We start from the raw sequence: 13,950 nt of genomic DNA on the forward strand, positions 1-13,950 counted from the left end.
AGTAGACATATTTGCAAATTATTAAATCCTTCCAATAGAAAGAAATAAAAAAAAGAATTTAGTTGCGAAATTAACTTTAATTAAATGAGTTGACTCTTCACATGGGATGATTTCACTGAACAACAAAAGAAAGGGAATATTGAATGATCCATCGCATCTCCCAAAAATGTTTTCAACATACATCTGTAAAATGATAGTCTAGAAACTAAAGCTTTGGTTGTCTTCCGCTCAGGCGTCCATATCTTCTCCCTGGACCTCCTCAATGTTCACCTCTTGAACATCAGACTCTGAGGCCTCATCTTCACTGTCACTTTCCAATTTGGTTGAGGATGGCTCGTTGTCAGGCTCAAAAAGCCTCACATTTGCCTTGTATTGGTCAGCCTGTTGCGTGCTTTGGTGTGTGTGTTCCCAAACAAGGACCAGTTGCGCTCTGGACGGCTGATGTTGGTGGGATTTGTAGGATGATTGAGGCAACAGGGGAAAGAGCCTTAGATCCACAAAGTCCCTTCCACCAGGTGGCTAATGAGATATGTTGGCATGTCTGCCATATTCCATCTTCATCCCAAAGCCCTTGCTTGGAAGTGTACTTCGCCAGACTGCCAAGAACCTTGCCCTCATCCAGGCCAAGGTGGCGAGACACGGTAGTGATGACACCATAGGCCTTGTTGATCTCTGCACCAGACAGGATGCTCTTGCCAGCATACTTGGAGTCAAACATGTACGCTGCGGCGTGTATGGGCTTCAGGCAGAAGACTTCACGCTTTTGGATGTATTTCAGAACTGCAGTTTCCTCTGCTTGGAGCAACAGTGAAATGGGCAGGGCAGTACAGATTTCTTCTCTTACATCTGCAAACAGAGTCTGAACATCAGACAGGATGGCATTGTCTCCCTCAATCTGTGCAATGGCTACTGCTATAGGTTTCAGGCTGCTTACCACTCCCTCCCAAAATACATCATCCAGGAATGTCCTCTTGATGGGTCTGTCCATATCGGCAGACTGTGATATGGCCATTTCTTGGAGAGACTCCTTCCCCTCCAGGATACTGTCAAACATGATGACACACCACCACCCCAAATGGTGTTGCTGGGCAGCTTCAATGTGGTGCTCTTATTCTTCTCACTTTGCTTGGTGAGGTAGATTGCTGCTAGATGACCCTTCACATAACTAACAATTTTTTAAAATGTTACTAGGCAAGTCAGTTAAGAACAAATTCTTATTTTCAATGACGGCCTAGGAACAGTGGGTTACCTGCGTTGTTCAGGGGCAGAACGACTATTTTATTTTTTTAATCTCTAATATATATATATATATATATATATATATATATTTTTATTTAATTTATTTATTTGTTATTATTATTTTTTGACAGGACTTTTAATGTTTTCATCCTCCGTAGGGCCAGGCGTTTTCCCATAAGTTTACTTTTTTTTCTTCTCCATATTACCTAATTATAAAAGAATCGAGTCCCATCATAGTTTATATAAAACCATTTTTGGGTTGCTGCAACTGCTGAATTATTACTATGTCATACCTGGAGTTTTACCTGGTTAGGTTAGCCTACCAGATCAGGAGAAACTCTGTTTTCCTGAAGACCAATGTCCCCCCACAACTCTGGTACCTGTGGTGCCAACTCTGAAATTACCACACAATATTACAAATGAAAAAACATAGTAGAATATCTCAACATTTTTGACTTTTGTTGTTTGACTTCCTTTTCTCAATGTTGACTTGCATATGTCAACATTTTTAAGATAGTATCAACATGTTTTTAAAAGAAATGGTGGCGGGAAATGGTTTTCTATAGTTTTCCGTGGCTCAGTGCAGCTGGCAGGCTTAAACAAGTCTCAAATATTAGGAAAATGGCAATACATTTCAGCTGTTTCAAAAACATGGCCCAACGCGACATCTGTTCTAGCACTTGCAGCGTGATCATTTCGCAAGTTTACACAAACAGTATTGTCTCTCCAGCATCAATGCCTTTCGAGAACCTCTCAAGTGTCCCTTTTCTATCGTCACTGTGAAAACGGCCTATGTTATCAGTGATGCTAGATGCCATTAAATCAGTTGCAGCCTGGTCAGGGGTCCTACCACCATTTCCTCCTCTCGTCATTGTGTGTTAATGCCACTGGATATGTATATAGGTGTGAATGTGCTTAATTGCCCTCACTCATCCTGACTCTGTTGACATACTTGTATGGTTCACAGGGGTCGCTTTTATAGTATTACAGGAGATAAGGATGGTATTGTTTTGAAAATGTTCAAGATTCAACATCAAGAATTTTGAGTTTCGGTGAAGGATTGCCTTTGCCTAATGCCTATTATGCCTATTATGATTTCCTTTGTGACAGGAAACAAGTGGACGGGGAAAACATTGTAAAAACACTGGCAGGTCCTTCTTTTGAGGTCATTGCTTAACGCCATCTGTTGCTGTTGTGATTGTTGTTTATATTGCTATTTATGTCACTGTTCTCCTTTTGATCAGTGTTATTTCCTGTAGATGCTTACTGTCAGCGAGCACAATGACACAACCTGACACTACCACAGGTTGTGGATGAGAAAAATACCGTCTGCTGTGCGTGTGCAACATGCGTAGTAATATTATTGAGGAAGTGCAATGTTATTTTTTTTTTTCATGGAATCTTTGATCTCATTCTGGAAACAAATCGCCTATGCCTACCGCTCCTTGGTTACTATAGTCATAATAAAGGCTAGACACCCTTGTAGTCCGTATGAATCATATTGACCTAGAATGTTAAGTGATCCATTTATCCCCAGTAGCTGTGTTTATTGTTAGCCTGGACAGAAACATGGCTCATCAACCTGTGTCATTAGCCACATCCAGAGGTGGTGGTGATGGCTGGAATACATTTTCCCACCGGTCAAAAACTTCCTACAGGAAGCCCCCAAAAATGTAGGTAGCTAGTTGACTTATGTTTTGCATTGGTCTGGACTTCCTGTTGCAGGGTCGTGGAGGAGGTGGACCAGGCACCGTCGAAGAAAGGCTTGAAGAAACAGCAGAAGGAAGCGGAGAAAGCGGCTAAGAAGGCTGAGAAGCAGGCCAAACTGGTCAGTGGGTTTTGTATGCCTCTCTGCCCCTCAGTGCTATTGACGTGACACAATCGGGCAGGGAGGAGGGGGAGGGGGTCCATTGTTTTGCGATTCCTGTCGTTGGTTTGTTTTTGTCCACTCAAACAAAGAGCCATTTTCTTAAGTCGGGTATCAGTGTTGCATCGTAAGCAAGTGGGAGAAAGTTAAACTGTTTTTATGTTGTTTTTTTTTTAACCCATTTTTCTCCCCAATTTTGTGGTATCCAATTGGTAGTTACCATCTTGTCCCATCGCTGCAACTCCCAGACAGATTTGGGAGAGGCGAAGGTCGAGAGCCGTGCGTCCTCCGAAACACGACCCAGCCAAGCCGCACTGCTTCCTTGACACAATGCCCGCTTAACCCGGAAGCCAGCCGCACCAATGTGTCGGAGGAAACACTGTACCCCTAGCGAACGTGTCAGTGTGCATGCGCCCGGCCCGCCACAGGAGTCGCTAGAGCACGATGGGACAAGGACATCCCTGCCCTAACCCAGTTGACGCTGTGCCAATGGTGTGCCGTCCCATGCGTCTCCCGGCCGGCTGTGACAGAGCCTAGACTCGAACCAGGATGTCAAGTGGCACAGTTAGCACTGCGATGCAGTGCCTTCAGACTACTGCGCCACTCGGGAGGCCAGAAAGTTAAACAGTGTATGAAGAATGGTATTTTTGGTGGGTCATTCTCTCACTAGGGACAATCTCCGTTCAGATGCTTTCATGAAGTAGAAGTGTTTCCCCTAAATTCATTTAGCAGCTGTGCCCCGCCGCTGCTAAATCGTTGCCGCCATTTTGGACACACGTACTCATTCAAGGGTTTTCTTTGTTACTATTTTCTGCATTGTAGAATAAAAGTGAAGACATCAAACCTATGAAGTAACACATGGAATCATCTAGTAACCAAAAAAGTGTTAAACATGGCAAAATATATTTTAGATTCTTCAAAGTTGCCATCCTTTGCCTTGGTGAGTTTTACACACTCTTGGCATTCTCTCAAACAGCTTCACCTGGAATGCTTTTCCAACAGTCTTGAAGGAGTTTCCACATATGCCGAGCACTTGTTGGCTGCTTTCACTCTGCGGTCCAACTCATCCCAAACCATCTCAATTGGGTTGAGGTCTGATGATTGTGGAGACCAGGTCAACTGATGCAGCACTCCATCACTCTCCTTCTTGGTCAAATAGCTCTTACACAACCTGGTGTTGTGTTGTGTAATCGTCCTGATGAAAAACAAATTATAGTCCCACTAAGCGCAAACCAGATGGGATGGTGTATCGCTGCAGAATGCTGTGGTAGCCATGCTGGTTAAGTGGGCCTTGAATTCTAAATAAATCACTGACAGTGTCACCAGCAAAGCACGCCCACACCATCACACCTCTTCCTCCATGCTTCACGGTGGGAACCACACATGCGGAGATCATCCGTTCACCTACTCTGCGTTTCACAAAGACCGGGCGGTTGGAACCGTAAATCTGACATTTGGACTCATCAGACCAGTGGAAATCTTTCCTTTGGTCTAACGTCCATTGCTCATGTTTCTTGGCCCAAGCAAGTCTCTTCTTCTTATTGGTGTCCTTTTAGTAGTGGTGTCTTTGCAAGTCGACCATGAAGGCCTGATTCACTCAGTCTCCACTGAACAGTTGATGTTGAGATGTGTCTTACTTGAATTCTGTGAAGCATTTACTTGGGCTGGAATCTGAGGTGCAGTTAACTCTAATGAATTTATCCTCTGCAGATGAGGTAACTCTACGTCTTCCTTTCCTGTGGCGGTCCTCATGAGACCCAGTTTCTTGATGGCTCTTCAAGCGCTTGATGGCGCTTGATGGTTTTTGCAACTGCACTTTAAGAAACTTTCGAAGTTCTTGCCATTTTCCGGATTGACTGACCTTCATGTCTTAAAGTAATGATGGACTGTCGTTTCTCTTTGCTTATTTGAGCTGTTCTTGCCATGATATGGACTTGGTCTTTTACCAAATAGGGCTATCTTCTGTATACCAACCCTACCTTGTCACAACACAACTGACTGGCTCAAATGTATTCAGAAGTAAATAAATTCCACAAATTAGCTTTTAACAAGGCACACCTGTTAATTGAAATGCATTCCAGGTGACTACCTCATGAAGCTGGTTGAGAGAATGCCAAGAGTGTGCAAAGCTGTCAAGGCAAATGTTGGCTACTTTGAAGAATCTAAAATATAAAATATATTTAGATTATTTTTTGGTTACTACATGATTCCATTTGTGTTATTTCATAGTTTTGATCTCTTCACTATTATTCTACAATGTAGACAATAGTAAAATTAAAGAAAACCCCTGGAATGAGTTGGTGTCCAAACTTTTGTGTGTGTGTGCCAAATCAAAACAAACTTTATTTGCCACATGCGCCGAATACAACAAGTGTAGTCTTTACCGTGAAATGCTTTACATACAAGCCCTTTACCAACAGGGCAGTTCAAGAAGAAGAAAATATTTACCAAGTTGGCTAAAATAAAAAGTAATAAGAATAACGAGGTTATATACAGGGGGCAACGGTACCGAGTCAATGTGCAGGGGTACAGGCTAGTTGAGGTAATCTGTACATGTAGGTGGGGTGAAGTTACTATGCATAGGTAACAAACAAACAGTGAGTAGCAGCAGTGTACAAGGGGGGAGGTCAGTGTAAATTGTCCTGTGTGTGTAATATCATCAACCATGTGTTGTTAACTAGTGATTATGTTGAGATTGATCTATTTGATATATATATATATAAAATCAGCAAAAAAAAGAAACGTCCTCTCACTGTCAACTGCGTTTATTTTCAGCAAACTTAACATGTGTAAATATTTGTATGACCATAACAAGATTCAACAACTGAGACATGAACTGAACACGTTCCACAGAAATGGAATAATGTGTCCCTGAACAAAGGGGGGGTCAAAATCAAAAGTAACAGTCAGCATCTGGTGTGGCCAGTGCATCTCCTCCTAATGGACTGCACCAGATTTGCCAGTTCTTGCTGTGAGATGTTACCCCACTCTTCCACCAAGGCACCTGCAAGTTCCCAGACATTTCTTGGGGGAATGGCCCTAGCCCTCACCCTCCGATCCAACAGGTCCCAGACGTGCTCAATGGGATTGAGATCTGGGCTCTTCGCTGGCCATGGCAGAACACTGACATTCCTGTCTTGCTGGAAATCACGCACAGAACGAGCAGTATGGCTGGTGGCGTTTTCATGTTGGTGGGTCATGTCAAGATGAGCCTGCAGGAAGTGTACCACATGAGGGAGGAGGATGTCTTCCCAGTAACACACAGCGTTGAGATTGCCTGCAATAACAACAAGCTCAGTCCGATGATGCTGTGATACACCGCCCCAGACCATGACGGACCCTCCACCTCCAAATCGATCTCGCTCCAGAGTACAGGCCTCGGTGTAACGCTCATTCCTTCGACGATAAACGCGAATCCGACCATTACTCCTGGTGAGACAAAACCGCGACTCGTCAGTGAAGCGCACTTTTTGCCAGTCCTGTCTGGTCCAGCGACGGTGGGTTTGTGCCCGTTGTTGCCGGTGATGTCTGGTGAGGACCTGCCTTACAACAAGCCTACAAGCCCTCAGTCCAGCCTCTGTCAGCCTATTACGGACAGTCTGAGCACTGATGGAGGGATTGTACGTTCCTGGTGTAACTCAGGCAGTTGTTTTTGCCATCCTATACCTGTCCCGCAGGTGTGATGTTCGGATGCACCGATCCTGTGCAGGTGTTGTTACACATGGTCTGCCACTGCAAGAACAATCAGCTGTCCGTCTTGTCTCCCTGTAGCAATGTCTTAGGCGTCTCACAGTACGGACATTGCAATTTATTGCCCTGGCCACATCTGCAGTCCTCATGCCTCCTTGCAGCATGCCTAAGGCACGTTCATGCAGATGAGCAGGGACCCTGGGCATCTTTCTTTTGGTGTTTTTCAGAGTCCGTAGAAAGGCCTCTTTAGTGTCCTAAGTTTTCATTACTGTGGCTTTAATTGCCTACCGTCTTTAAGCTGTTAGTGTCTTAACGACTGTTCCACAGGTGCATGTTCATTAATTGTTTATGGTTCATTGAACGAGTATGGGAAACAGTGTTTAAACCCTTTACATTGATGATCTGTGAAGTTATTTGGAAGAAAGGGACCTTTCTTCTTTTTGCTGAGTTTATATATGTGTATATTTCTACCGAGACACGATTTTAATGGGATAGTGTGAGATTTTGGCAACTAAGCCCGTTTTCTACTTACCCATAGTCAGATGAACTCATAGATACAATTTTTATGTCTCTGTGTGCGGTTTGAGGGAAGTTGCTACCTAGCGTTGGCGCAATTGTTAATGGACTAGTGCAATGACTGGGAGTCTATGTGATCAGCTAGCATGCTAATTGTTCCAATTGATTTCGTCATTGCACTAACGCTAGTTAGCAATGGCAAGCACAACTTCCTTCAACCTGCATGCAGAGACATAAAAATGGTGTCCATGAGTTCGTCTGACTTGAAGTAGAAAAAGGGCTTAATTTACAAAATATCACTCTATGAAAGTTAGGATGCATGAGTTTTTACTCACCAATGTAACAACACAGTGTGGTCAGACTAACATAGTTGTAGTCAAGATTTGGTTACCTGTAAGTACATAGTTATGTTTTTGGGTTATTACATATTTATTAACTTCCGGACATCTTCGAAACTACCCACAATGCACAATCTCAACGTCATATGGAGGATCTACTCTGTGCTGCCGAGTTTGTATGCTAGCTCAGTAGTTAGCTCAAGCTGGCTAACGTTAACCACTAGTCATGATAGCATGTAATTTCATTCCAGACCAAGTGTTGGTGGTCGTGAGCTACAATCCACCAATAACAGGAAGTGTAATGTAAACAAGAAGCAGATGGGGCATGTCCGGCCATGCAGCATGCTCCTCAGACTTTTTTGCTGGTTATCTAGTGGGAACCCGTTAGCACGACAGATTTCTTCCCGTGGGCTCAAAACAAAAGAGAAAATCATTGCTTGCTCTAATTTTGTAGTACCTCGTCTGTTCTCCTTTTTGTTATGTGAACTTTTCGGCATGTTCTCTGAAGTAGGCTATGGGAGTTTTGTAACTTTTCCCACCTTGGCTTATTGGTAGCGCGCCATCTGACGGACATCTGGAATCTATTTGGGATTTCCCTGACTCTCCATCAGGCTGGTGAACCGCCCGTCTCCCCCTGGCTTTGGTAGTTAACTCAGCCTGCACACTTTTAAAATGTTTCCCATCGGATGGCCCCAACTATCAATCTGTAAGTCTCTGCTTTCTCTTTGCTTTGGTTATAGGGACTAGGGACTCTTTTGGAAGAAGCTAGCTAGCTAACGAAGAACAACAAAGAATATCTAGTTAACAGAAGAAAAGAAAGAGAAAATCAGAACAGAAGAAAAAGGATATCAAAGTGAAACAGTTCTCTAAAGACACAGGAGACAATAATACAAGAAACAACACTTCTGTAGCTTGTCAACTATGTGTCTGTCTATCCCTGTTCTCTCCTCTCTGCACAGGCCATACAAACGCTTCACACCGCGTGGCCGTTGCCACTCTAACCTGGTGGTCCCAGCGCGCACGACCCACGTGGAGTTCCAGGTCTCCGGCAGCCTCTGGAACTGCCGGTCTGCAGCCAACAAGGCTGAGTTCATCTCAGCCTATGCTACCCTCCAGTCCCTAGACTTCCTGGCGCTGACGGAAACATGGATTACCACAGATAACACTGCTACTCCTACTGCTCTCTCTTCGTCTGCCCACGTGTTCTCGCATAGCCCTAGAGCATCGAGCCAGCGGGGTGGTGGCACTGGAATCCTCATCTCTCCCAAGTGGACATTCTCTCTTTCTCCCCTGACCCATCTGTCTATCTCCTCATTTGAATTCCATGCTGTCACAGTTACCAGCCCTTTCAAGCTTAACATCCTTATCATTTATCGCCCTCCAGGTTCCCTTGGAGAGTTCATCAATGAGCTTGACGCCTTGATAAGTTCCTTTCCTGAGGATGGCTCACCTCTCACAGTTCTGGGTGACTTTAACCTCCCCACGTCTACCTTTGACTCATTCCTCTCTGCCTCCTTCTTTCCACTCCTCTCCTCTTTTGACCTCACCCTCTCACCTTCCCCCCCTACTCACAAGGCAGGCAATACGCTTGACCTCATCTTTACTAGATGCTGTTCTTCCACTAATCTCATTGCAACTCCCCTCCAAATCTCCGACCACTACCTTGTATCCTTTTCCCTCTTGCTCTCATCCAACACTTCTCACTCTGCCCCTACTCGGATGGTATTGCGCCGTCCCAACCTTCGCTCTCTCTCTCCCGCTACTCTCTCCTCTTCCATCCTATCATCTCTTCCCTCTGCTCAAACCTTCTCCAACCTATCTCCTGATTCTGCCTCCTCAACCCTCCTCTCCTCCCTTTCTGCATCCTTTGATTTTCTCTGTCCCCTATCCTCCAGGCCGGCTCGGTCCTCCCCTCCTGCTCCGTGGCTCGACGACTCACTACGAGCTCACAGAACAAGGCTCCGGGCAGCCGAGCGGAAATGGAGGAAAACTCGCCTCCCTGCGGACCTGGCATCCTTTCACTCACTCCTCTCTACATTCTCCTCTTCTGTCTCTGCTGCTAAAGCCACTTTCTACCACTCTAAATTCCAAGCATCTGCCTCTAACCCTAGGAAGCTCTTTGCTACCTTCTCCTCCCTCCTGAATCCTCCTCCCCCTCCCCCCCCCCTCCTCCCTCTCTGCGGATGACTTCGTCAACCATTTTGAAAAGAAGGTTGACGATATCCGATCCTCGTTTGCTAAGTCAAACGACACCGCTGGTCCTGCTCACACTGCCCTACCCTGTGCTTTGACCTCTTTCTCCCCTCTCTCTCCAGATGAAATCTCGCGTCTTGTGACGGCCGGCCGCCCAACAACCTGCCCACTTGACCCTATCCCCTCCTCTCTTCTCCAGACCATTTCCGGAGACCTTCTCCCCTTCCTCACCTCGCTCATCAACTCATCCTTGACCGCTGGCTACGTCCCTTCCGTCTTCAAGAGAGCGAGAGTTGCACCCCTTCTGAAAAAACCTACACTCGATCCCTCCGATGTCAACAACTACAGACCAGTATCCCTTCTTTCTTTTCTCTCCAAAACTCTTGAACGTGCCGTCCTTGGCCAGCTCTCCTGCTATCTCTCTCAGAATGACCTTCTTGATCCTAATCAGTCAGGTTTCAAGACTGGGCATTCAACTGAGACTGCTCTTCTCTGTGTCACGGAGGCTCTTCGCACTGCTAAAGCTAACTCTCTCTCCTCTGCTCTCATCCTTCTAGACCTATCTGCTGCCTTTGATACTGTGAACCATCAGATCCTCCTCTCCACCCTCTCCGAGTTGGGCATCTCCGGCGCGGCCCACGCTTGGATTGCGTCCTACCTGACAGGTCGCTCCTACCAGGTGGCGTGGCGAGAATCTGTCTCCGCACCATGCGCTCTCACCACTGGTGTCCCCCAGGGCTCTGTTCTAGGCCCTCTCCTATTCTCGCTATACACCAAGTCACTTGGCTCTGTCATATCCTCACATGGTCTCTCCTATCATTGCTATGCAGACGACACACAATTAATCTTCTCCTTTCCCCCTTCTGATAACCAGGCGGCGAATCGCATCTCTGCATGTCTGTCAGACATATCAGTGTGGATGACGGATCACCAGCTCAAGCTGAACCTCGGCAAGACGGAGCTGCTCTTCCTCCCGGGGAAGGACTGCCCCTTCCATGATCTCGCCATCACGGTTGACAACTCCCTTGTGTCCTCCTCCCAGAGTGCTAAGAACCTTGGCGTGATCCTGGACAACACCCTGTCGTTCTCCACTAACATCAAGGCGGTGACCCGATCCTGTAGGTTCATGCTCTACAACATTCGCAGAGTACGACCCTGCCTCACACAGGAAGCGGCGCAGGTCCTAATCCAGGCACTTGTCATCTCCCGTCTGGATTACTGCAACTCGCTGTTGGCTGGGCTCCCTGCCTGTGCCATTAAACCCCTACAACTCATCCAGAACGCCGCAGCCCGTCTGGTGTTCAACCTTCCCAAGTTCTCTCACGTCACCCCGCTCCTCCGCTCTCTCCACTGGCTTCCAGTTGAAGCTCGCATCCGCTACAAGACCATGGTGATTGCCTACGGAGCTGTGAAGGGAACGGCACCTCCATACCTTCAGGCTCTGATCAGGCCCTACACCCAAACAAGGGCACTGCGTTCATCCACCACTGGCCTGCTGGCCCCCCTACCTCTGAGGAAGCACAGTTCCCGCTCAGCCCAGTCAAAACTGTTCGCTGCTCTGGCACCCCAATGGTGGAACAAGCTCCCTCACGACGCCAGGACAGCGGAGTCAATCACCACCTTCCGGAGACACCTGAAACCCCACCTCTTTAAGGAATACCTAGGATAGGATAAAGTAATCCTTCTAACCCCCCCCCCCCCCCTTAAAAGATTTAGATGCACTATTGTAAAGTGGTTGTTCCACTGGATATCATAAGGTGAATGCACCATTTTGTAAGTCGCTCTGGATAAGAGCGTCTGCTAAATGACTTAAATGTAATGTAATGTAATGTTATGTTAGCTGTGTTCTAGCTGGTCTCCAGTAATTGGGCTCTAGCGTTCCGACCATAATCGTTAGGCTTGGCTGGCTAGGCTAATAGCTAGTTGGCAAAATAGATAATGTTAGCAGGCTGGCTAGCTTGCTGGCATCAGACAACTGCATATAGCTAATATTCTTTGATAACTGGTTAGATGGTGTAATGTATTTCCAAAACTTTTGTTTTCTTGAATGTGTCTGTAAGCTAGCAGTTGATAGCACTACATGAGCCAGCAAGTTGCTAACGTAATGTAAGCAGCCTGGTAGTGCTAACATTAGCAGGCTAGTAGGGCTGACGTTAGCAGGCTAGTTGGCTAGCAACCTTGCAAGTTGATTTGTAACAACAAATTTAATAAGGTGTTTGCTTGTAAGTTGCCTGAAAATAAAATTGAATCGACTAGTCACGAGTGCAAATGATTTGGTTTAATTTGAAGTTATACATTTTGAAGTTATTTCTGTTGGAGTTTACATTATAGGGAATAGGCTGGCTTACCGGGTCCATATTACATCACCCCCCCCCCCCCCCGGAACAGCGTTTTTCGCCATTTCTTCTGAATTCGGATCGTTTTTATGTAATAACTCGAAACATTTACAAGTGAGGGGTAACTTTGCATTGCGACTTTTGATGTGTATACTAATGCAAATTCGTATGTTATGTGGTTATGTTTATGCTACCTACCCTTTTAAGATCATAGTGACAAGTTAAAACTTATATTAGTTGCAAACAGGGTGAGCAGTTGCGCAAATAAGACCCATGAGTGCACAGCCACCGCTTGCTCCTCATCTCCCTACAGTGCAGTGGCACGCATCAGTTATTTCAGATGGTGCCAACCACCGCTGCTGAAAAAGATCTTAGGGGAAACACTTAAAGTAACCTATATTTCAGATGGAATACGTTCTCCCTTGGATCTTAGAAACTGCGAAAGCATCCATCCACTTCCATGGCCATTCCACTCATTCTCCCTCTATTCTACCAGCCAATACCGTAGACATATCAATTTGCATGGGAAGTGAAATGGTAGCCTAACCGTTAATGCTAACTTTCATAGTATGGAGATTTAGCATGAAGGTCGCCAAGAAGTCGTTGCACAGATAATATCAGTCCACTTGCTGTTCCCAATAAAAGGCAGTTTACCATTATTTAAATGCAATGTTAGGCCTATGTCCCACTGTATTGATTTGCCTCTTCTTTTCAGTCTGCTGACCAACAAAGCACAGATGACGATGTAAGTATCCTCGAGGATCAATTCTTCCATGTTTCAATTAGCTTCAGATATTAAGTATTTATTTACACTTTTTCTATATGGCGCAATACCAAAGGAAAATCAAAATGTATGCACCTCTAGTGATGTTTCCTATAAAGCTACTGTATTTGAATGCTTAGCAGATGAACTCTTCTCTTATTCATCAGGATTTTGCCAAGGATCGGTACGGTGTCCCTCCGATGGTACAGTCCCAGCAGAAACTGGGTCAGTAGTACAGTCAACAACTAACTCCTCTCTTCTTTGTTCCAACATAATATTTACATAGGAAATCCCCATTTTCAACAGCCCCTACTGTTAAGTAATATAGATAACGTGATTTATATCGGAGTGACTCAGTGACATGGCGCCAGCAGTGGCAGTAGTAAAGACGGCGTAGATATCAACGATGATTGTGGTGTGCCATAACTCCCAGATAAATGTGACAGATGGGTCGTCCACCTGTCTGCCTGCTCTTTCAGCTCCAATGGCATACAACAAAGTTGCCTTCCCACCTGCATGCCTGTCCACAGGGATGAGGAAAGATGGCGCGAGACAGCCTGCCTTACATGTGGGTGGAATCAGGTTCAACCAAATGGGTGGCTCACTGCCGCCGGGGCGCATGTAACGTTAAGCATGCATCAGTGACACAGGGCAAAGTAGAGTCCATTTGTCATAAGACAGAGAATGGGGCGAATTCTACGCAGGGCCGCAGAGCGTTTCATATTTATTACTTCTGCTCTCCTTGTAATATGAGTGTCTTTCCACGAATAGTGCCTTTTGCTTCCCTTTGATATTTTAAGGAGAAATTGCACACCGATATTGCATTTTAAAAGCCTGTTATATTAAGTTAGGTGCCCTTTTTAATATAGACCACATGGATAATTTAATCGATCAACATTTTTTATATGAATAAAGGCTTGCTAAAGTAATCCCTTAATCCCAAAATGTCTTAAAGTTTCACCATCATTGTAAAGCCCTTGTTATTTTGTTGCTTTGACACTCATTTCT

The 13,950-nt window shown here is 45.4% G+C and overlaps 1 protein-coding gene across 1 annotated transcript in view; it reads left to right on the plus strand.

Annotated features, from left to right (window-relative positions):
* The window catches only part of dars1 (aspartyl-tRNA synthetase 1), a 35,414-nt gene that overhangs the window by 3,232 nt on the left and 18,232 nt on the right, over positions 1–13,950 (plus strand). Inside the window, 3 exon segments of the mRNA NM_001140539.1 lie at positions 2,965–3,067; positions 12,895–12,924; positions 13,110–13,167. Of these exon segments, the coding sequence (NP_001134011.1) occupies positions 2,965–3,067; positions 12,895–12,924; positions 13,110–13,167 (191 nt within the window).

The sequence above is a fragment of the Salmo salar genome, chromosome 25, assembly GCF_965601325.2.
Source record: "Salmo salar chromosome 25, fSalSal1, whole genome shotgun sequence".
Lineage (NCBI taxonomy): Eukaryota > Metazoa > Chordata > Actinopteri > Salmoniformes > Salmonidae > Salmo > Salmo salar.